The sequence below is a fragment of the Rhinolophus hipposideros genome, assembly GCF_964194185.1.
Source record: "Rhinolophus hipposideros genome assembly, chromosome: 19".
NCBI lineage: Eukaryota > Metazoa > Chordata > Mammalia > Chiroptera > Rhinolophidae > Rhinolophus > Rhinolophus hipposideros.
Window position 1 is genome coordinate 12678916 of NC_138065.1, and position 24717 is coordinate 12703632.

Genomic DNA, 24717 nt, shown 5'->3' on the forward strand with positions numbered 1-24717 from the left:
GAAGAGATATATATATACATTGCTGCAGTGAACCCCCGTGTTCACTGCAGCAATATTTATACTATCCAAGACATGGAAACAATCTAAGTGTCCATTGATGGATGACTACAACCTTCAATTGTTTTAAGCTATTTAAGTCCATACTTTAAGTTTATTTTGAATAATAAAGCTTAATTTCTTTGGGTTTAGCTCAAGAAATTGACATATTACCTCCAAACTTTTACATACAAGTAAGCCAGGTCACTCACTTTATATTGCCTTTCTATAATACCCCAATTCCTCTGTCTCACCATTTCTCCTAATCCTTCCAAATCCTACTCAAACCCACTTCCTGTCTTATTTTCACATATAGAGTACCTCCAATTCTTTACTATCACACTCCTTGAACATTTAGAAATGTTCTTCAAAGGAATGTACATAGATATGTTTGTTTATGGGGCTTTATTATGTGAGTCTTACATCCTTGTCTCCTATCATCCTCATCTGAATATAAATTTTGAGAAGGGAAGGACCAGACATCTTTCTTGAATTCCTCTGCTCCTGCCACCCAGCACCCAGGAAGAGCTGTGTGTGCTGTGGTGGGCTGGTGGAGCAACTCATATCATCGGGGGACTGGGATTAATTACATCCAAGATCCTTCAGTAAAGAAGCAGAAGCCATTGCACAATAATGCTCAACTCTTTATTATACAAGAATTTCTGAGCTGGAATGAATGAGATGGTATCTGGCAAAGATATCACCAGTTGCAACAGGAGCAGGACTCATCAAAGACCAGGCCAGTCTGGCAATGCTGAATGAAGGTCTGTCCATTCACACAGTTATAGAAGGCATTTTTGTCAGTGGGGACAGGGTACAGGCCATTGGCCTTGTTGGCACAGAATCCGCTGCCACTGGAGCTGCCCCCTGAGCTGCCGCTGCCACTACTTGTACTGGGAGCCTCGGTGATGGGAACAATGGGCTGGTCTGGGGCTTTGCAACCTAAAAAAAAAAACAACCAGACCCTGAGCTCCCTGCTTTTAGTCAGTTGTGCCTGATGTCCGAGAACTAATGTCCTGGTTTTTGTTCTTAGCTCCTCCTTCCATATCTCTGCATATTTCAGTCTCCTGCTCTGGTATGCCCTCTCTCCCCTCTCTTCTTTGCTTATCAGCTCTCTCTTCATCATTCAAGGCAAAGTTCATCTTTCTTCCTTCCCAGATCACCCTGACGTTTTGAGACCCGTCTGTCATGAACTCACAAGAAAGTTTCTTATCTTTTCTTTCCGGTACTTAACCATACAACATCTTCTGAGTTGTTATCTAACTGCAATTGCATCAATACTATCTAGGTTGTCAGCTTCTATAGAGTAAAGATTGTGAGTTATGTACTTAGGATCCCCTGTGATACCTATTTGGTGCTGAACACCTAATAGATTCTCAAACACTTGCTTGTGAAATGAATAATGGATAAGAAAATGGTGAAGAACCATGTTTGTTCTCATCACCATTATTGAATCATTCCCAAATATGAAAAGAGCAGTAGTCATGAAATCACTTGTAAAATGTCTCCCTGACTTTCAAGGAGCCTTTGGAATTTCCCTCAAGTTTGAGGCTCAGGGTCCCTTCTTATCCCCAACTCACTTGCGCTCTGCAGGCCCAGGGCCTTCTTCAGGGTGGTGGTCAGGGGAAATTTGCCCTGGTTGCAGAAAGTGCCCGTGAAGTCATCCAAATCGATGGCCCAAACCATGGCACCTCCAAAGTTGTTCTTCTTGAGCCAGTCAGCCTGTAGGAATTAGAGAAAAGGCCAATGAAGTTCAGACATCAAGACCAACTTGGGGCTCCAAGGACTATAAACGGGAACAAAGTCATGGGCAACAACAGTCCATAGAATACAATCTACCTTGACTTTGAAGCTCCTGGTGTTATCATAGCCAAGCCACTCATTGCCTTTGTAAGCATAGGGAACCTCCTCAAAAGCCTCCCACACTTCAGTAGCTCCATTCTTCAGGAAGGTACAGATCTAAGAGGAGATAAGAAGAGGTTGAGTGGTAGGCACAGCAGTAAGCAGTCGTAAAAGGCATGGAAAGGGCAAGTTGAGAAGGGATGCATGGAAGTTACTTGAGAAGGAAGGCCTAGAGCTCTATCAGCAAATTTGTCGATTCATTTAGGATTCTGATTCCTGGTCACATTTGGCTCATTTATTTTGAATGTGGGGAGAAGCTTTTAAATGAAAGAACGCCTGGGCAGGCAGTTAGAAGTGTCTATACATTGATATAATCTCATTGATGATATCCTTTTTTCTTCATCTCTCTGTATTTGGAATCCAGCCTAAATGGGCCCTAGTGAGTGTCCAACTAAAGTACAATGTGAGTGTTCATCTTGCCTCCCCTGCAAATAGCCATCAGCATCCACTTTCAGCCTCAACTACTTGTCAAACGAGCCAAGAAATGTGGAATCTTGTTCATACTGTCAAACCCGTGGCTGGAGAGAAAGCCACTTTTCTCCTGCTCTCTAAGACCTCCAGGAGCATACCTCATAGTAGGCCCAGAACCCAGACTGCCTGCTATAGGGCCCAGCAGGGCCAGGGCCAGTGGTAGGAGCACCGATTCCATGGTTGGAGGGGTTGCTCAAGATGAAGGTGTGTCCGTAGGCTGGGAATCCAACGATGAGCTTCTCAGCTGGGGCCCCATTGTCCTTCCAGTAGTTCATGGCGTAATCCTGCAATGGCAGAGGGTTAGCTACAGGCCTCACCAGGCTGGCGGCCTAGTAATTAGTTATTAGCTAAGCATCTATGGCATGGTTGTGCCTGCTATATGAAGTATTCGCAATGTATTTTAGAGCATCACTGACATACATCTCTTGTAGTGCTATGTCCCTATCTCAACTAACTTCTTTTAGTGCATGCCAATATGTGGACTTTAGACATACGTTTCCCATCAAATGCCTATGAGAGAAGGATTATGTTTTTTCTTAATGATTTTTCTGGTATGGTCCATTGGTGAATGGTTGAAATTCTGTAAGGCATGCATGTACAAAGATTAGAATAGGAGAAAATACACGAGGCAAAAGAGGAAAAAGAAGAGGGGAAAGGTGGGAGAAGCATTTTATAATTTATTGAAATATGAGTAATGACATTTCATTTTCTTTTATTAAAGAAAGATTGATTATTAATCTTCTTTCCTATCGGATAAGATTATTAGTTTAGTGTCAATTAATTGGGGAATTTTTTGTAACTGGGACCGAGTGAATAATTATAGTAGCCTGCTTTTCCACTTGAGAAAATTCCTAAATTTATAATGGCTTTTGTCCCTGAATCTCCACGTGATTTGCGACATCAGCTCTGGTCTGCATCTGCATCTATTCCCGGACTCACCACATTGAGGTAGGCGTTGCTGCCAGTGTCAGTTGGGTATTTGTAGAGGGGGCTGTTCTCTCCAGTGTAGCCCTCCCAGGAGCCGTGGAGGTCATAGGTCATGACATGGATGTAGTCCAGGTACCTGAGATGGGGTAAAGGAGTTCAAAACATCTGTGATGGTCATTTCCCATACCTGTGCAGGCAAAGCCTCCTAAACAAGGTCCTCGAACAGCAAGCAGACGAAGGATGAGTGTCTCTGACAACAAGCGACACACAGAGGAATTGTGGGACAAGTCATCACTCACTGGGACAGCTGGGGGATCTCATAGCCAGCCTGAATGTTGGAGATGCCAGCAGCTACTGCGGCGGTGACCATCAGCCTGGGCTTGTTGGTCTGCTTGGCCTCCTGCTCAAAAGCTGCACGCATTTCCTGTACAAGAGTAGGAGGAAGTCTATGAATACTATCTCTAAGTTGACTTCCATGACTACTCTTTGAATACAATTAAATTAATCTCCATTTTTCATTCTTCATCATTCTCATCAAAGTATGGTTGTAGGGAGCTAGGTTTTCTGTACAGCCTCTGTCCTCATTCCTACGAGATCGGTTGTATGCTTTCTAGTCAAAGTGATTCGGAACACAGCTCACCTGTACCAGGACGGTGAAGAGATGCTTGTCTTGAGGAGGGCTGCCACGAGAGCCAGGGTACTCCCAATCAAAGTCCAGCCCGTCAAACTCATACTGGCGCAGGAATCTGATGACGGAGGCGATGAAAGTCTGGCGGTTCTCAGGAGAGGAAACCATGGCAGTGAACCTGTGGGAGACCCAAAGAAGGCAGGTGAAGGAATGCCTTGGTGGTCCCAACACCGTATAGTAAAATCCATGGAGGAAGTCATCTCAAAAAAACGTACGGAGCAGTTCCAAAGTTCCAGCCGCCAATAGCCAGGAGAGTTTTCAGTTGACTGTTTCTGAGGGAAAAGAAGCAACGTATTGTGTCAGAACCAATGGACAGAAAAATAAATCACTTCAACATGAGCTATTATAGTGATTGAGAAACCAGAAGTCTCATGTATCCTCTCACAGTGGTTTTCTTCATTCTCATCCTTATTTTCTAAACTGTGGTAGTAGTTGGAGTAAAGTTGGGAGTTTCAAAGTGTTCTAATTTCTCCTTTTGGAGTGGAGCCTCAGACTAAGGACACTGAGTGCTTCGTCAGTGCCAGCTTTGGGTTGCTTCCAAGGGGAACGTTATTCTCATCTGATTCCACAGTACTTGGACGTTTCTAAATTTCCCTTGGCAACTGAACTGGACTTCAATTGATAAGCACCTCTTGTGAGCCAGCCATTCCCCTTAAGGTAGGGTCATCACTGTCCTGGATGTAATAGGAAAGCTCAGAATTTATTTGAGCTTTGTTGGCCTGTATGGAATTCCAGCCTGGAGGCTACCATGGAAGGTTTTGTTTCAACTAGTCTTGAAAGTTAAAAGATTTTAAACGTCAGTCCTTTCATCATTTACTTGTTTTTTAGGCCATTGAAAGCTTGGTAGAGAGTCAAATCATTCCATTCAATGGTGGTGATCTCGTTGTTCCTCATCCCAGCAAAGGCGTAGATCAGGTGAGTACAGAGGCAGGGGTCAATGTCATCAGGCTTGAAACGCCCTAGGCCTGGCCGGTACTGGGCCCAGTTGGTGAAGTAGCATATCAGCTGGTAGGCAGAACCTGTTACCCAGAGGAAGAGGTTGAGAAACTATTACAGAGAAAGTTCTTGATTACTTGGGAAACCACAGATTTTCAAATAACTTTCCTGTTCAAGTCTCAAAGGGAAGGGAAGATCCTCATGAGACCCTCCTTGTGTATTACAGCAAACCCATAATTAACTGGCAATCCAGGACTGAAGTTACTTCTTAGAGGTAGCTCTGTCCCTCAAAGGAGAATGAAACAACCTCAGGAATCAGTACATTTTGCTGAAGAGAAACGTTAAAGCTGGTAAACTCTAATTTAAATGTATTCTAGCCTCTTCTACACGTTAATACCAGCAATTCGAATGCTTACTCAGCACTCATTATGTACCAAGCACTGTTCTGAGTAATTTATTTAAATTCATTCATGAATCCTCAGCAAAACCCTCTAAGGTAAGTATTATTATTATTATTCCTATTTTACTCATTTGGAAACTAAGACACAGAGAGGATGGTGTTATAGTCTATTTAGCACTCGTACCTGTCTCCTGAGTAATAATTTCATTCAGAGGGAAAGCAATCATGCACTAGGAGGTGAGAGTTCTGGCTTCAGGTTTAGATTCTGCATGAACTCCTTATATTCCCTGGGACAAGTTGTATAACTCATTTCTACCTTAATTAAGTGGTCTGTGCCGTGTAACGCCTTTCCTGTCCACCTCTCAGAGAAGAATTATTTTAAAGACTCCATAAGGTGACACATTTGAAAATGCTTTCCCAGAGCAGATGCCTTGCCATGTTATTTTTTTATTGTTAACATTTATTTTCAAGACCCCTGTCTAGTTGGTTTCAGCTTTGGGATTTTTAGGCCAGTGATCCCAATCCTTTAACTTGGTTAGGGAAGTTCAAACTCTCTTTAAAAAAAAACCCATAATATTCTTTGTTTGAAGGACAGAAGGGCATGCTGAGTTTCCAAATTGTGAAGAAAGAAAACAGGATCATTATGGTGGTCCGTCCCACGAAGAATACATACCTAGCTCAGCTGTCAGCACAAGGAACAGACCTGAAAGCAACAGAGAGATTAATGAGCTGAAGGAACATATCTGTGAACAGAGTAGCCTTTGTACGCTAGTGCTTCGTTTGCAGAAGGAAAATTTGCCCTTTTTTATTCTTTGAGTCCTTTTTAACACTCTCTGTAGACTCCCAACTTACCGAGGCTGATAAAGCCTCAGGATTTCTCCTAGAAGCCCACTCCCCTCTACTCCCATTCATAAGACCACGGAAGTGTCCTGAGCCACGAGGTTTGATGAAGGGAGGCAGACTGCAGGGCAGTGGAAGACTTATCACCAGGGAAGGAACTGTGTCTTTGTGCTTTTGCCAAAAGCAGTCATCTCAGGCGATTTGGTTTAAATTTGCAGAAAAAGGGAAGTTTTAAAGGGACAGTAAAAGAAGAGAGAGAGAGAGAGAGAGAGAGAGAGAGAGAGAGAGAGAGAGAGAGAGAGAGAGACTCACAGGCACCGAGTGGTGGTGTTTCCTTACCAGTGAGGAGGGTGAACCTGGTCATCTTGCCTCAGTGGTAAAGAATCCCTAATCCAACCTGCCTTTTATACCCACTTCCTCCCCTCCCATGACTTATCAGGTTCTCCGTTATCGTGGTTGCTTCTAAAGTCAATGTTGATATTGGTAGTAATCGAAAACCTCAAACACATTTAAGAACTTTAAACACATTTATTGACTGGGAAACCATACTATCTTGATTTCACTTTACAAGACGGAAAGACTGGGCTCCAGCCCAGACACGATACTAACAAGTTCCATAATGGAATAGCTTATATGATTCAAAATGGTTTATGTGCAGTGTGCTGTACTCTCTGTTTGGATAGCAACTAATTGGCTATTTCATACTCATGGATTTGTAGCAAATGATTCCTCTCATGGTCCTTTCCAGAAACAGATTAACATGTTCTCACTCTGTCTCTCTCCTTCCCCTGTGCCTTCTCACCTGGTACTAGAATATCTAACAAACCCTTTTTAATGGAATAAATATCCAGCTTCTCAAATTTCCTATGTACATTTATTTTGCTAGAATTTACTTGTCTGAGAACTAGTCTGCAGTCTAAAAATTTTCCTTTCTTGCCTCCCTTTTCACAATTGTTATTCTTCCCAAAGGGGAATATAGAATACAAAACATGTGAGTAATAAAGGATTGTAGATTTAGCTCTTTCTGTTCAATGGCAGCCAATTGGCTGATGTAGAGAGGCAGATAGATCTCTGTGAGACCCTGATGGGCAAAATCAGGTGATGAGGGTGCTTGCACGTGAACCTATGACACCATCGAGAACAATGAAGCACAAATTCAGGACACGGAGGGAATCTCACCTAGCCAGTAGCATCTGGTTTTTGTGCGTAAATAGATGGAGAATGGCCACACTCACTCATACTATAACGTCCGGAAAAAATCCATCCTGAACATACTGCTTTGCCTGCCAGGTGGCATTATTGAACCTTCCTTCTACTAGCTCATCTAGAAATACAACTTCCACAAAATGATCTGTCCAAGTGTTTCCCTCACCTGCATCCCTATACTGTCAAATGTTACAAACCACACCACCAACCCAAGAAGGTTGAACACAAACCCTCCTGCCCTGCAGGGTGGCCTCCTGCACAAGCCCCATGGCTATGGGGGGTCTCAATAAAGGTTCCCTTTAGTTAGTCGACTGGAGCAGTAAAAATAAAAATTAAAAATTAAAAACGAAAAATATATTTAAACCGAAATATACCGCTGTCGTGCAGGGCGTCCGGCGGGGTCTCTGCTCCCACTCCCCACATAAGAACGTAGGACATGGTGAGGCCAAAAAGGAACACCCACGGAGTCATAAATAGGGGAGTCAAACCAATATATTCTTGCCAGCGGCATCCACCTCTTTGCAATCCGCTCTTGCTAGCCCCATTTTCTTCTGCTAGCGTAGCCACAGCCGTTATATTAGTGGCCAATGGCTTACGGGTTACAACTGACGGCCAACTAGCCACAGCTGATGGCCATCTGATCACAGTTGATGGCCATTTACTACCCGAGCCAGCACCTTTCTATGTGAGGCCGAGAGCCTGGAAACTGCTTTTTGGGGCTTTGTCCCCACAACCACTAATTACATTAAACATAAATGGGCTAAACACTCTAGGTTGCCAATCTATTTCCTTGTTTCAAAAATGCGTAAGTATATGCTGAGAGTGTTGCCATAGGAATTAGCATATGGGAAACCAGATAGGAGGGATTTTTTTAAAAAGCAGTCTTCCAGTAAAAGGTGAGTCACAAGTTGGAAGCAAGAAAGGGAAGAGTTGCAGTTCCTTCTCCTATAACTTTATAATCTTTATAATATTGTACTTACAGTGAATACCATGGGAATGCACCTGTATCAAACTATTCATTAATGTCCATTCCCTTATTTAATAATGACCTAATGAATGCCACCTGTGTCAGGGACTATGTGAGCGCTGGGCTATACGAGTAAGCGAGACATAGAGCTCACCATCATTGGTGCAGACATAAATAAATGGGAAATTGTGATGTGGTGAATGAAGTGCTGCAGGACAAGATAGTCTGGAGGAACTACTAGAGACAAATAAAAAAGAGTCCCGCTTGAGGAATGGGCAGTTATGCATCTGGATTTAGGGATTCCAAGGAAAATGGTCAGCGGTAGGTGGAAAAAATGCTTTTTGGAGAAGATTGCTTTTAGAATATCCAGCCTGGGCTGGGAATGAAAGGTGGTCTTACAGTATGATTGGGCCAAAGGGTAGCTCAGAGTGTGGGGTAAGGTCACGGACACGGGAGCCATCCTGCCAGCTTTGAAATGCATTTCCGAGCTGCATGTCCTTAGGCCAGTCTCTCAGCCTCTCTGTGCCAGTTTCCTCTATGTCAAGTGGGAATAACCACAATGACTACCTCAGGGGGTCCTTCTGAAGATTCAACCAGTTGATGCTTATAGAGGGAGGGCCTGTTCATAGAGCGATCTAAGAGTCCTGGTTATATAAATAAAGCAGCAGGAAGGGACTTGGAGCGAGGACGGGGGGATGCCAAGGGTGACTTCCTCTGAGGCATACTCAGGGCAATGAGATAAGGAGCCATTAGGGGTGTGGACTCACAAAATGAAGACAGCAACCCAGACACATGTACAAATGGCTAAAGTGCAAGCCACGGGGATCACAGGGGAGTCTTGGGAAACCCTGCACCAGAGACACAAATGACTGTGAAATATGTGCAAAATATGTCAAATCCACAAGAAATTAAGTCCAAGTTTTCATTTAGTAGCTAGCTTACAAAATGGCTGGGTCAGCACTTTCTGCAAATCTGGGGACTTCTTTCCTGCTGACTTATGAGAACATTCAGTATGGGATGGAACATTCAGTATGGAACATCTGGGCAACAATTCTGAGTCCCTTCACGTAATTCATCATCCAAACCCAGGCACATTTGAGAGTGGAAGGGGCCTAAGGATTATGTAATTTTCAAAATAATTTATTTTTGATGGATGTTTTGTTGTACAAATGAACTTATCGAAAAGTTCTATTAAAACTGTTTTCAAAAATATATTTTTATAAAAATAAAAATATATAACTGCATAGTAAATCGAAATTTTAAATTCTCAGTAATTATTCTTGCTACATAGTCACAAACCTTAGCTTCTTAACCGTACATCTGGCATTTTTCAATATGGTTTTATTATTTTTAATTTTTTCTTTAATATTGCCTGAAATCTTCAAAGTTGCTTTCCATGGTTAATTATTTCAAAAATGATGATACCTTTTGGGTTAGTTTGCTAGGGCTGCCATCACAAAGTACCATAGACTGGGTGGGTGGCTTAAACAACAGAAATTTGTTTCTTCACAGTTCTGGAGGCTACAAATCTGAGTCCAAGGTTTCTGCTGGCTGAGTTTCTCCTGAGGCCTCTCTCCTTGGTTGGCAGATGGCTGTCTTCTCCAAGTGTCTTCACATGGTCTTCTCTGCGTGTGTTGACTGTGTCCTAATCTCAGCTTGTAAACACACCAATCATATTGGATCAGGGCTCACCTGAATGATGTCATTTTACCTCAGCTATCTTTTTCCTGGCCCTGTCTCCAAATACAGTCACATTCTGAGGTACTGGGGGTTAACACTTCAACATATGAATTTTTGAGGGACACAATTCAGCCCATGACACTGTCTATTGATTTTATTTTGTAGGCCAGAACACTTTTAATTGAGAAAAACTCTTGCTACAGATGTTCAGAGGGAATTCTGCTAAATGGGGACTATTTTCAATTCTAATTTTTTTCTATCAAAGTGCTTAAATATTTTCACTCAAATATTTTCACAGATGATATCTTTTTGCCTCTATACAAAGAAACTTTCTTCAACAAATATCTTTATAAGAAAAAAAACTCATCAAGTAAGTTATCTCTATCTATGACTCCTTTGAATGTTTCCCCAAATTTAGATGCTGCAAAATTATAGGCCTTTTCAGTTTCTTTCTAATCTAATATAGCAATAAATGTATTAAATGTAAAAATACAGCTAAAAAATAGTAGCATGATCAAAAGATTCTTCCCACAAATTGAAATATTTCATAATGCAATTTTAGGATTTCAAAATTATGTTATATAACATTTGAGCACTTCTCATTTAATTTGTTCAGTGCCTCTTTCAGTCTGTTTCCAAATTCTTTTTAAAAACAATATTAACTTATTAAAATTTCAAAAGTTTAAGTGTTGTAGAGCTTTATTCACTGAATACTTTGACAAAATATTTATAACTTATTTCGAATAAATTGCAACCAAAATGTAGAAGACTTGTGTAAAAAAGAAAGTTTCAATACCATTGCGGAGCACTTTGGATTAATTAATAAGTAATTCTTCAATGGTCCAAAACTTTCTAAAATCCAATAGACAGCAAAGAGAAAACATATACTGCCACGTTGATGTATATTTTCTTGTATTTAGCATCAGCATTGTCAAAAAAAGTTATAGATCAGTTATTCTATGTATATAAAAATGTTTGAAAATTTTACTTTTGTTTTGAAGGCTAGAATGTCAGTTTTCTTTTGACACGTTAATGAGTGATTTGTGGCCTACAACCAATTTCCAGGACATTTATGCTCTGTAGGTTATTTACTTTAGAAAGCATATTGTTTTTACATAATGTGGTACTCCATTAATATTTGAAGTAATTATTATCACCACAAAAGTAATTTTCAATGTTGCGCTTCTTAACTGCATTTACAACAGCAGTGACAATAATGTTAGATGTTTCATCTTGACAAAATGAACCACAAAAAGCTTTACTTTGCTTTTATGAACTGAGTGAAAAAAATTCAGCCGTTATTAGAATTAACTTATCTGATTTTCTATTTGAAGCATTTGGTGACATTGATATAAATTTGGTATACTTAGAAGCTTGTGGATTTGTTCTGCAAATAGTTTCACTTTTATACATGAACACACACACACACACACACACACAACACAGAATAGAAAAAGACAAATGAATTTAGCACATCCCTCATTAGATTTATCTACATGAAAATTCATGCTTCCTTAAGTGATATAAAAAAACACATTTGACAACTACCTTTGTTAAATCATCATTTTTAGGTAAAATCTTTTTAAAATCATTAGTTCTTTTGAAGTAGATGCTGATGCTTGTTCAGCAGATTTGTGTCTTCTGGTTTTCATTCAATATCAGACAGTCCCATGGTGGATAGTAAATGTCAACTAATATCTATTGCAAGTTTTACATTCATCTCAACTTTCTTGGAAAATAGAAATTCAGTACCTAATTTTTCATTATCTAGGAACTTTTATTTCTTTAGCTCATTGCTGACAAAAGTATTTACTTGCAAAATAAAAGGTGCTGTCAAACAATAAAATAAATAAGTGGTTGTAGATTGATGCCACACAATTAATGCCCACAATTAATTAATACCAAACCCTCTGTAGCAAAAGCATTCAGGCTACTCTCTACAAGTTCAATGGTAGCATTGCTCAGCTTCTATTTTCCTGTCCGTATTCCACATATTCCTAACCTATAATTTCTCACATTTTCCTGTAACCCCAACACTGGTGGCCTGATGACTCTGTGCATGTCACAGGCCATGCTGAAGGCCATGGCATAAGTTGTTGGTCCACCAAGGAGAAGCAATGTAAATGCCTCCCCCACCAGTCCCAGAGACCAGAGGAGACAGCTGTTCCTGGTCACTTGCCTCTGAGCACACGTCAGTTTATCAGCGAGCACCCTGCAAGTGGTCATTGTAAGAAGCTATTATTTAAGCTTTGTCAGAAAAGGGCCAGGAAAAGAGAGATAGGTTAACGAACGTTCAGATTTAACCATGTGTCCAGTGGTTTTGCTGATTGTTTGTGCTTGTTCTGTCAAAAGAGCATAATCCACAGAACTGGCTCTCTCCCCAGTGAGCTGGTTAGTGTAGAAGCACACTCTTTCCTTCTTCCTCAGCTTCTTCAGCTTGGTAACTGAAGAAGAGCAGAAGCCATGCTGTCTTGGAGAAGGCAGGAGTGAGACCTTCCACCCCTGCTGCAATGTGCCTTTTCTTTACATTTTCTTGGTGACTTCCTTAAGGGAACTGAAGGGTACATTTGGATGTGGTGTGGCAACAAAGATGATAATGAACTCATTTTTTTTTAAGTGAGCTAATTTTGAAATCAGCGCTGATGATCTTTGTTCCTGACTCACAGATGTGGAAGTGGAATGTGAAGACTAGCCCGCAGGCAGCCATCATGCTATATTCAAACAAGCACAGCTTGCTTGGGGCTGTTTAGCCATGGAGCGGGGAGATGAGTAAACTTAGTGAAGGAAGAGTTCCTGAGTGGCTGCTACAGTAAATAAGTGTCCTGGGTCCAGCCCTTTGCTGGACCCTTCTCTAAGTCCCTTTGGAGGCATATTTGTGGAAAAGAACAAGAACTTGATTTCTCTTGTCCCTTCAAAGCCTTCCATTTCCTCTCCCCTCCTGCCACAGGAGGGCCCAGAGAACCAGAACTTCCCACAGAGAGGTCCCAGCCACTGCCCCTTCCTCTCTCCCAGGCCCAACCTCTGGGAAGCAGGAAGGTGGGGCCTCTCTTTTACATGCAGGGCAGTGTCAGGGATTTATAAATCAAAATAGACAACTTGGTATTCTGAGCAAAACTTCCATTTAATCATCCTTCTGTCCTTCGACCCAACAAGGACAGAATGGATGGCTTAAGCCCAGTTACAGCAAGAGCAGCTGGTGTCAAAGACCAGGCCTGTCTGACAAGCCTCCTCGTAAGTGTGCGCCCCCACGCAGTTATAGAAGACTCACTTGCTGGTGGGGCTAGGGTACAGACCACTGGGCTTCCCGGCACAGAATCCACTATCTCCAGCACTGCCACCCCCAGGAGCCGCTGTGACGATGGGAGCCAAGGGTAGAGGCGGGCACTTTACAATCTGCAGAGAGTAAGAAAAGGGTCTGGAGTGGACTCCTTTCCCAGGACAAATATCATGTCTGTAGGGTCACTGGGGTTTCCTCTCAGCCGATGGCACATCCTACCTGAATTAGTGGTTAAACACTCTGGGCCTGAACAGTGATACCCAAGTTCACAGCCCAGCTCTGCCACCAGCTATGTGACCATGAACAAGTCATTATCTTCTCTGAGCCTCAATTTCCTCCCTGTAATGATGGGAAGGGAGGGATGGTAGAATTCTAATGATGGAATTCTAACTATCTCTTAGAATTATTATGCAAAGCATTTTGCAATGTGCTTGGTATGGAACATAGTGAGTGCACAATTATTCATTTTTATTCCATTTTATCTTTAAGGGGAAAAATAATGTTTATCACCTAAATGCTTGCCCAAATACTATGCTCCATCATCTCATCCACCCCAAATCCTACAACGTGGAGGAATTTTAAAGATTATGTTATTCACCTTCCAAAGACAAGAACTGAGATTCAAAACCAGTTCTGTCTGAATTCAAAGCATGTGTTATGCCTACTACACTAATAGCTTCTTTTTTAAACCATGTTATTGCAGTGTGATTGACATACATAAAGCTGTACATATTTGGTGTTACAACTTGAAGAGTTTGGAGACCAGTATATACTGCACGATCATGACAGTCAGTGACATGAACACACCCATCACCTCCCAAAGGCTTCTCCCGCCCTCTTCATTTACTGTTATTATTTTTTATGATAACACGTACCCTCCCAGCAAATGTTCAAGTGGGCAATACAGTTTTGTTACGTATAGACTCTATTCTATCCAGATCTCTAGGACTTTATTCATCTTGTGTAACTGAAAATTACACCCTTTGACCAATACCTCCCTATTCTCCCTCCCTAGTTTTTATTTTTAAATAGATGAAGAACATCTGTCTCCAAGAGTGCCTGTGAGGAGAACACGAAATCTAAAGAACCAGCTTGCCTGACAGGGAGGAAAGGGCCAATGGTCGGCATTAACTTTCCCCCAGGCTTCCGGCTCCTCTTGCTTTCTGGATGAGCTTTGAGGCTTGGGGCTGGGGCAGAATTGTATGTTGAGACCAATGGCAACTCTGCTTCTTGCTTGGGGGCAGTTGCAAGCTGGACCCCTTCAGGGTTCTCCTTCCCTCAGCCTTTTCCTCATCTCCTAACTTTTAAGTCTCTCCCCTGCTTTGTCTTCCCTGCTCCACAAAGTCCATAAAGGCTGGAGCTGGGCAGGTGGGAACAGGGAACAGGTGTTTGTGGTCCCTTCCCTACCCAGGTCCCAGGGTATCCAGGTACCGTACTGGGGCTCCCTCAGCATCTCTACAGATGAGAGACATCAGTTATGGTGATAGGTCCTTTCTCTGTCCCTAGGGCAGTCACCCACAAGCTGCCCCTAGAAGGCAACCTAGGTCTTTCTTTCTGGGTTCCAAACTCTGACTCCAGCTGAAAATGCTAGGATGAGGGAAAGATCTGAAGGAGGCCTTCCTTGAGGCCAGGCTAGGAGAAGCTCTGGGCAGTCTTCTCCCTCCTTAACCGTATGGAGTGTGGAATCTCCTGGCCGGTAGGTGGCACATCACCACTTACTGGGAGTGGAAACACCGAGCGCAGACTTGCGGGCATTCATGAGAGGGTATTTGCCTTCTCCACAGAAAGTGCCCGTGAAGTCGTCCAAGTCAATGGCCCAGAACATAGCCCCTCCAAAGCTGTTCTTCAGCAGCCACTCGGCCTGTGGGAGACAGTCGGGGGGACCGTGGGGTGTCCTTGCACGAGTGGAGGGAGCGCCTCCAGCAGCATGGCAGGAAGGACAGTGATCATGGAGGGGAGGGAATGGGGGCGTGGCTTTCCTGCAGCGACTTTGGGAGACTCATGGACACAGCTGTATACAAGGAAAGATTTTAGGGCTGCCAAGTCAGGGAGAATGAGTCTTGGGCCCAAGCAGCCCTTTCTCCATCCTCTGTAATCAACAACCACTTCTAAGAAGGTTTGTCTGAGGTGGAGCTTGGATAGGTTGTAGTGTCATAAGAGATATATAGGGCCCTTCACATAGCAAGTGTCTGGGCAAAGAGATAGGGCTCCAGATAGGGAGGTATAGGGCTCAAGAGTCCTGAGGTTGATAAGCAGTAACCACCCAGACCTGAGCAAGTAAGGCCAGTGGGCAAAAGCCTAATCACCCAGAGGATCTCTCGCCTCCTGATTTTGTTTCAGCCTGTATATATTTGCCATAAGCAGGAAAGGGGCAAAGGAGAGGAAGAAACTCTGATTTACACCTTCGTCCTTGGAATAGGAAAGAATGCCTGCCTCCAAGAGCTGGAGCAGGACTGGAGCAGAGCAGGGGAGGGGGCCAAAAGGGAGTCTCCAGGAGTGGGGGATGGAAGGTGCAGAGCTGAGGGAAGAAAGGAAGGTGACTGCAGGTGCATGGGAGTAGAGGGCCTGCTCCAACTGCTGGGCCTGCAGCTTGGCCACTGGCTCACCCTGAGACCTAAGGCCTCCCTGAGCCTTACCTTACCTTGCCTCACCTCTCTTAGGGTCTTCTGGGATTGTAATTCAAATGCACTTAGAGGTCACATTCCCTATCTCTTCCAAATGTGCAGAAGGAAGGGTGTGGAGGGTCTTACCTTGAGGGTGAAGCTCTTGGGGTTGGCATACCCTATCCACCGGTTCCCCTTATAGGCATAGGGCACCTCCTGGGGAGCATTTCATACCTCGGTGGCTCCTTGAAGGAAGGAGCAGACCTGGGGTAGGTGCAGGAGTACAGTCACGACTCAGATGATGCCTGCTCTGCTCAGCCTCTCCTCCCTGCTTTCTTTTCCGGGATGCACTTCCCACCTCATCCCTTTTTGCTGTAAATAAGAGCGCATGGTTCCAGTTTCACCCCAGCTCCCCTCTTTCACTTCCAGTCCAGTTACACAGTGGAGAGGGCACTGGTTGAATAGGTGAGGCATGAATTCCTTTCCTGTGTCTGCCAGTACCCATATTTGAGACAATGGACAGAAAAGCTTCTTTGTGTTTGAGCCCTCGTTTCCCTATGAAACGAATTTGCCTGTTCCTCTTATTTGAAAATCTTTTTGCCACAAAAGAGCCAACAAGGGGATGATGGAGCATAACGGTTCAGGCCAGAGATTCTGGAGCTCATCAACTTAGAGTGAAGCCTAGCTCTGCCACTTCCTAGTTCTGCAACTTGGAGCAAATTTCTTACCTTCTCTGTGCTTCAATGTCCTCTTGTGTAAGAGGATAAAACCAGCATCTCATTTAAAAATCACTTAGAACAGAACGTGGCTGTCCATTTGTACTCAGTAAATATCAATTACTAGTAGTACTACAGATGCCCATGCACTTTAAAAGGTTAAATTTAAGATGTTTTATCAGTCATTCACTCTACCCTTCCCTCCCTACCACATACACTCAGAGCAGTCAACCATGGGGTACCCTATACTAGAAATCAGAGTATGTTTTCTCTCTCTATAGAAATATCTTCAATCCTTTAGAACAAAGAGAGTGGATCTGTCAGGTAGACCAGGCCCTCTAGACGTTACCTCAAAGTAGGCAAGAGTCCCAGCTTCCTGAGTATAGGGCCCAGCAGTCCCAGGGCCAGAGGTGGGGCATGCAGGCCACGGTTGGCAGGGTTAGTGAGAGTGAAGGTACGGGCATAAGCCCCAAATCCCACTGTCAGCTTCTCAGCAAGGGCACCTTGGTTCTTCCAGTAGTTCATCGCATAATCCTGGAGGCAAGGTAAGGAAGCTATTATTAAGAAGCAGGTGAGGGGCGGCCGGTTAGCTCAGTTGGTTAGAGTGAGGTGCTCTTAGCAACAAGGTTACTGGTTCAATCCCCACATGGGCCACTGTGAGCTGCACCCTACACAACTACATTGAAACAATGATGTGACTTGGAGATGATGAGTCCTGGAAAAACACACTTAAATAAATAAAAGTTAAAAAAAGAAGAAGAAGCAGGTGAGCATATGCTCAGAGGCTTGTGGAATAGCCTACATTTTCTACCCAATTCCCTGGCTACTTCAAATATAGCATGCAGTCAAGTCAACCACATAGGAAGGAAAGGGATATCTTCCCTTCTAGAACTGGGGGTTAGAAGTACCTCAGTCGAGAGGTACATTAGTTAGGTACTCAAGTTGGCTCAGTGTCAACTAGGAATGAAATATTCTCTTATCCTCCTTCCTGTCATACTGGACTGGGCATCTGGGGTATAACTGGGGTTAAGTCATTCATCTTTTAGTCTCCAACAGGCATAATCCAGCGGCTCAGAACTGTTCAAGCATGGGGTGTGTACCTAGGACACTTTCCCACGCCCATTTTCAAATTCCTGATTGAAATCACATCTAGCCATCTGAAATCACATCTAACCTACGAGTCATTACATAGATTCGTTATTACACCTGTTGATGGCTTACAAGTTAGGAAGATAAACCGCCTGGCATCAGAAGAGGGTGAAAGGAAGGTGAGAAAGAGTGGGAGCAAGATGGGTCATGAAATGTGCTCCTAGCATCAATGGAAATGATATTTTAAAAATTTGCCTAGTGTTTGGGATTATCCCCAAACCATTATTCTGTCTTCTTCGGTGTGAAAGATAAATGGGTACAACTAATCATAGGGACAGGAAAGTAGGGAACACGAGCTGGGTTCAGAAAGATTGTCGACTTCATCCTGTCCATCGAGCCTCTTTGCATTCTGCTCAGTCCTTGGCCAGAGATCCCATGACATGCTTCAAACATATCTGGTAGGACTGGCGGTCCCGAATCCACATCGTCACTCACCACATTAAAGAATCTGTAGTCTCCCTGGTCATCGGGTCCTGCAAACAGGGGGCTATTCTCTTCTGTGAAGCCCTCCCAGGCGCCCCTTAGGTCATAGGTCATCACATTGATGAGGTCCATGTACCTTGGGTGATTGGGTGCAAGAGAAGAGAAATGATCCAAGGGAAATCACACTCCATCACACTCCCCTTCAAGCTCCTAGTCCCTACCAAATGTTGTTTGTAATTATGCCATAAGGGAATATGTTTTATTATTCTTTACTCCATTCTTCCTCACTTTTATCTCAAGAACATCTGATATATAGAAAGCACACAATCCATGATCAATATCTGGCTGCATTCAGACTTTCAGGACTTGTGGAAGTTTGAAACTCAGCTTAACCTTCTCCAGCTAGCCTTTTATCATTGAGAGTCTTGGGGATAGACTTAGAAACAGGACTCATGCTGGCTTCCCATGTCTCTTCCTCAGGAGTTAGGGTCACTTATTCCTTTGGGATACAGCCCTCTTGGTCCAGGGTACATGAGCATTGGCCAATCTATAGGGCAGGTATAGGATTGGTTAGCTCTGAACCTGGGCTCTTGGGCTTGGGGTTTACTTACTTAGACATCTCGGGGATCTGGTAGGCAGTCTCAATGGTATCTTTGCCGGCTGACACAGCAGCGGAAATCAGCAACCTGGGCTTGTTGCTTTGGGTGGCTTCTTGCTCAACAGCATCATACATTTCCTGTGGAATGGAGGACACTGGACTCAGGCTAGAGGGCCCAATGAGCATGTCACAGTTCTCAGGAGGAAAGCTATAAAATATTCAGTTTAGAATCATTTGGTCTGAAAACTGTTATTGGTCTCTGAAGACAACAGTGAGTTGTCTCCTGAAAACTTGTAAGTGGGGGAAATTTGATGACTTTCTGAGAGTTAAATTTAAAGCGAACAAATGATGTCCAGAGCAGAAAAATTAAAGAGAAGAAAGTTTATATAGAGACAAAAATGGCTCCTACCTCTGCAAACTGTATATGATTGAATCAAACAACAAGAAAAATCAGTCATGGAAGAAGAGGAAATAAGAGTATCAAAGCAAACATTGGTGCTAAACAAAGCTGTGACCAGGAAAGAGGGCACTTCCACCCAATAGTTTTATGTCTGGTCCTGGTGGCAGGAATACCCCTTTCCTGGAGGAATCTGCATCCAACTATCAGAGCACAGCGCCACTGACCATCTTAGTCTGTAACTAGCTCACCTTGGCCTACGTGAGGCCCACCAAGGACATGCTTGTGGACTATCTATCTGACTTCCCACCGCTGGGTCTAGAGATAGGACATAAATGTGTCCCCTTGGCTGTTACAGTTCTCGCTATACGTCTATTAACTTTCATTATGCTGCCCTACACCAGTTTCTCTACCTTGGCCACATGAGTTTCTCCTGAAAGGAAAATCTGATCTTGTACTAATGAAATCAGGTTTTGAGCAGGTTAGGCTGAGATCCCACCCTCAGCTGGGGTATTCAACCTCTCTCAGAAACCCTTGCCAGGTGGAGACCTTCTCCCCAAACAGTTGTAGGTCAGATCCTACATTCTTTGGACATGGGGAGGATGAGTCACCTTCAACAGGACAGTGAAGAGCTGCTGAGTATCCGGATACTCCCAATCAATGTCCAGTCCATCGAAGTTGTACTTCCTCAGAAACTGTATGGCCGACTAGATGAAGGTCTGGCGGTTCTCAGCAGTGGCCACCATTTTGGAGAATCTGAAGTCAACAAGACATTATTGTTTTAGTGGCAGCGATGGGCTTTGACATGGGATTGACTCAAGTACAGAATTCTTCCATGGGACACTTTGGGGTGGTGGGTAGACACTGGAAGAAACAATAGTGGCCTCAGCTCCTGGATCTTCTGTCTTCTCACCTACCCCCCTGACTATTTGTCTGGATACATATTCAGCTATTCAGTCATTCATTCAGTATTTAGTAGTGCTGGGGTACAGTGGTGAATAGAGCAGAGTTTTTGCCTTGGAGAATCTCGTAGAGAAGAAGGCATAGATAAGTAAACAGAAGTTAAAATACAGTGTGGTGAGAACTATGGTGGAAGAAGGACAGACTGCAGGGAGAGCTCTGGCCAGCTTTCTGGTATGTCTAAACTGAGACCTGAGGCCAGAGGCCACCCACTTCAGAGAAATTTAGAGCCCCTGGAGTTTGGAAGAGACTGAATAATCTGGGAGTGATTCAGCCATAAATACAAGGTCTTACCCCTGGGTTCCAAAGTTCCAGCCACCAACAGACAGCAGGGTTTTCAGTTCTGTATTGTTGGAGATGGAAAGATACCAACGTGAAAGCAATTCCACCGGCAAGGAGATGTCATCTGCTGGTCAGTCTTTCCATCCTCACATCCCAACCTGAGCAGCCCGAGATGCCCCATCACCAGTCTAGGACTTCCTGTTGGGAGCACAGCTCTCTGTCGGAGAAGGTACTTTCGCCATGGTACCTCCGGGGCACAGGAGAAATATTCATTGAACAGGTTGTTCTCACTCCCAACTTTGCCAGTGTACCAGGGCTAATGGATCCTGGTACAGCAGGGAGCTTCAGGGGAAGAAAGCAGGGCATGCTGGGAAGGATGGAAGACCCTAAAAAAAAGTCCCTAGTACAGATGGTAGGTGGACTGCAGCTTCTTGGATACGCAAGGCCAGAGAGATGTAAGTCTGAGTCTCTTCAAGGAAAGGGCAGTGGAAGTGTCTACAATTCCCTGAGTGCCTACCAAATGCCAGGTACTTCACATGCATGGCTCCTGTCATCCTTACAGTCCCACAAGGCAGGAACTATTAGCCTCATTTGACCTTTAAATGATATTCAGAGAAGCTAAACAATTTGTTAAAGATTACCCAGCCAGTAAAGTGGCAGAGCCAAGATTCAAACCCAACTCCTCTCTCTATCCCATGGTGTCTCCCAGCAGGCACCCCCAAACCTACCCATTAGGTTCCTAACTGGACCTGAGTGCCAATTAATCTATCTGATAATCTGATCAGGCATCCCTGGGTTCTGTCACTTACTAGTTCTGGGGAAAGCTTTTAACTACTGTTTTTCAGTTTCTTCAATTTTAAAATGCTGTTTAAAACTTTAATATACTTACTTCATAGTGTTTGTTGTCAAGGTTACATAAATGATAAATGAAAAGCACCTAGAACAATGCCTGGCATAGTGGTCACCTAATAAATATGCTAAGCATTTACCGTATTTTGCCGTGTATAATGTGCACTTTTTGGCCCAAATTTGTGGGGGATAAGGAAGCACATTATACATGGGTAGTGCTAATTCTGTATCTACATAAATGTTTTTATTCCTTTTTTTATCCTTATGAGTTAAAAGTGTAACTCTAGAAATCAATAACGATATCCGTATGCAAAATAATACCCCGGAATATGATAATCAGTTTTGTTGAACTTAGATGAACTTGAAACGATGAAGAGTTCTTGGCCTTCTATGATGCGTAAATATCATAAATTTGTTACCGGTACATAAAATTTCTTGTACTTTGTATCTGTTCTTGTGTTTGGCAATTATTTGCTACATAAATTTCTTGTACCATAATATGTTAAAAAATAAATGCTGACATTCCTTCATAATACAAAAAACAAGTACCTAAATGTAAACAAATAAAAATTTGAATTAAAACGAAAGATTTTTTTCCCCCTGAAAGTTTGGTCCAAAAACGTGGGTGTGCATTATACATGGGAGTGCATTATACACGACAAAATACGGTCATTGGTACAAGACCCGTTTTAGGTGTTTTGGATAGCTGGCTCAGGTTGGCATGGGGTGTACTGCACCATGACTACCTCCAGGGGGCAGTATTCACAACGACTCCCTGGGCCACAGAATACAATGCTGAGGATCTGGTGAGAAAATAATACCACCACCACCACCACCACCACCACCACCACCGGAAATGAAATGACAGCAACCTGCCTTTCCTGGGGAGAACGATGCTGACAGCTCTGCCGGTGAGGCACGAGAGTGATTGTGGACAGGACTCAATGACTAGCCATTCTCTTGAATTTCTGAAAGGCCCATGTGGAAACCTCCAACCCAGCTCAGAGCCCAAGTCCAGAACGCACTAGTTCTTGAAGCCATTGAGGCCGGCATAGAGGACCTCATCATTCCACTCAATGGTTTTGATCTGGTTGTTGGCCATGCCAGCGAAGGCGTCGATGTGTGTGCACAGACAAGGGTCCACATTCTCGGGCATGTAGCTGGCAATCCCAGGGTGGTGCTGGCTCTAGTTGGTGAAGTAACACAAAATTTTGGCTGCTGTGCCTGGAATGGCAGGGAAGTAAGAAATGGTCCCTGACCTGACAAATGTCCCCTGACCCCAGGGTACCCTGGCACTCTCCCCATTCATGTGGGACACTTACCCACCTGCAGCAGAAGGGCCAGCCCTAAAGAAGAAAAGAGACCTTGGTGAGAAGGTTGGAAGGCTCATCGTTTCCTGGCTGGGAAGGAACAGACCTGGGGAGCACTGGCCAGTAAGTGAAGATAGTCGGAGGTCCGATGTCCCCTCTGCCCTATAAATTCTTTCCCAACATGAATCCCTGCATGAGGCTTTTGGAGAAGGTGGCTAACGTTTGTATTCAGCAAGCTTGGACACTCAGATGGTAGCACACGGCTCAAGAAACAGGGGAACTTATTATTCTTTCAACAAGCTCATATTAACCGCTGGGTGCTGGAGATTAAAAGAATAAAACTAGACAAGGTCCCTGGCCTCCGAGAGCTCACAGTCTGATGGGAAGTCTAACCTGTGAGTACAAAGGTGTGATGCAATGTGGTAAGTGATAAAATTGAGCCACACAAAGAGCATTATGGAAAACAAGTCCTGGATGACTTCGCAAGACAGGTGACATTTGAACTGACTGGGCCTCTCTTTTCTCCTTCTAGGTCCTTTAGTATTTGAGCATACTGAATGCTCATTGCTTATTGGTCTGCCCATTAGACTGTAAGCTCCTTGAGGGCAAGGGCTCTGCTGAGGCCCCACTACCCAGTACAGTACCTGGCAAACAGTCAACTCCCTATCAACATATGTTGAATGAGTGGCCCCTAAAGAGAATCCAAATTGGTGGGGAAGGAAGGACAGAGGAGACACTGGAGGTGGAGAAGGGGGTTTTCAGGCAGAAGGCCCCCTTCTAGAAGAGTGCGTCCACACTGAGACCTAGAACTCACCTTTTCTAGAGCTAACTTCATTCTATTATGCTTTTCAACTCAAACGATGCTTCTAAATTGTATTCCCTTTCAAGCCACCCAACCACATGCAGGATGAGTTGTTGTGCCCTGTCCATGGATCACTCTTACTGGGCTGCTGCCCAGAGTTTAGGCATCGTCTCTGGGAAGGAGTTGGCACTGGAGGAATGGCATTATCTCCTTAAGGTCTGTTGTGCCTCCTCACAGATAAAATCTGCCTCATCCATTTTTTACCGACTCTGTTTCCCCGAAAATAAGACCAGGTCTTATATTAATTTTTGCTCCAAAAGACGCATTAAGGGCTTATGTTCAGGGGACGTCATCCTGAAAAGTCATGCTAGGGCTTATTTTCCGGTTAGGTTTTATTTTCAGGGAAACACTGTACTACTTGCTTTTGTGAGCTGATTAGTCATTGGTCAGATCTATGCATTGATCTGCTCTGTAGCTGGCAGCGAGGAGGAATCACGGAACGTTAAAATGGGAGGGCTAACCCAAGTCTTCCATCATCCTCCACGGGGAAATGGCCCTGTTTCTGTTCACAGGAGTTATCCATTTCCCTCCCATCGGAAACCCACAGATGCTCAGTGGGCCCTCCTTCCCTCCCTCCCTGTCTTTCTTTCCTTCCTTCCTTCCTTCTTTTTTTTCCTTTCTTCCCTCCCTGTTTTGTTAAGAACCCAAGGAGGCTACAAGAGAGAAAGGGGACAATGCAGGCAGCCTTGGAGCACAAAGAGTAGGAGAAGCAGCAGAGTGAATGGAGAAGGAAACACAGCTGCTCTGAAAGCTGTATGGGCTGCCAGGGAAGACTCACCGGCAAGAACCAACCATTTGCCCATTTTGAGGGAAGTCCTAAATGCAAGTTCTAGACCTAAATGGGCACCCAACATCTTTTTATAAGGAGTACTGCTGGCCCTCCCACTCTACACCTGGCTCCCTTCGGCAGGCAAGGTGGGAACTCAGGAATAAAAGGGTAAGCACATGGCTCCCATTTAGCCTCTGAATCTTATCTCTGTTTTCCTTCTTGGGTAATCAACCCAGGATACAATGGTGACTCCATGAGAATAGCCTTAAAAAGCTGTTGACTGAAGGTACATTTAGGAAAATAGCATATCTGGCACAAGCAGGAGGCTGGCCTAGGGTTCAAAGTCATGATAGGTCAGAGTAGGCTGGCGTGTCAAAAGAGACCAGCTGGAACCTTGGGGAGGAGTGCCGACAAGGGGAGTCAGGCCGCCACTTGACTGGGTTTTATCCCTGGCCAGGCAGTGGCGGCT

At 43.9% G+C, this 24717-nt stretch overlaps 1 protein-coding gene and 1 pseudogene across 2 annotated transcripts; both read right to left on the minus strand.

Moving 5' to 3' along the window:
• Positions 1 to 736: 736 nt before the first annotated feature.
• Positions 737 to 4296, minus strand: CHIA (chitinase acidic; the record flags this gene model as incomplete). The annotated part of the gene is made up of 8 exons (XM_081025271.1): positions 4240 to 4296; positions 3977 to 4142; positions 3636 to 3760; positions 3349 to 3472; positions 2508 to 2693; positions 1876 to 1995; positions 1617 to 1758; positions 737 to 978 (listed from the first exon to the last, which is right to left on the minus strand). The coding sequence occupies exons 2-8, from the start codon at positions 4130 to 4132 to the stop codon at positions 737 to 739; spliced, it is 1095 nt and encodes a 364-aa protein (XP_080881397.1). The 5' UTR covers positions 4133 to 4142; positions 4240 to 4296.
• An 8925-nt stretch (positions 4297 to 13221) lies between these two features.
• LOC308487260 (acidic mammalian chitinase-like) lies at positions 13222 to 24282 on the minus strand (annotated as a pseudogene). Its single transcript has 11 exons — positions 24258 to 24282; positions 22630 to 22653; positions 22333 to 22531; positions 20471 to 20527; positions 19828 to 19972; positions 18833 to 18957; positions 18234 to 18357; positions 16999 to 17183; positions 16081 to 16197; positions 15050 to 15191; positions 13222 to 13446 (listed from the first exon to the last, which is right to left on the minus strand). The product of its transcript is annotated as an acidic mammalian chitinase-like (transcript).
• Between the last annotated feature and the right edge of the window lie 435 nt (positions 24283 to 24717).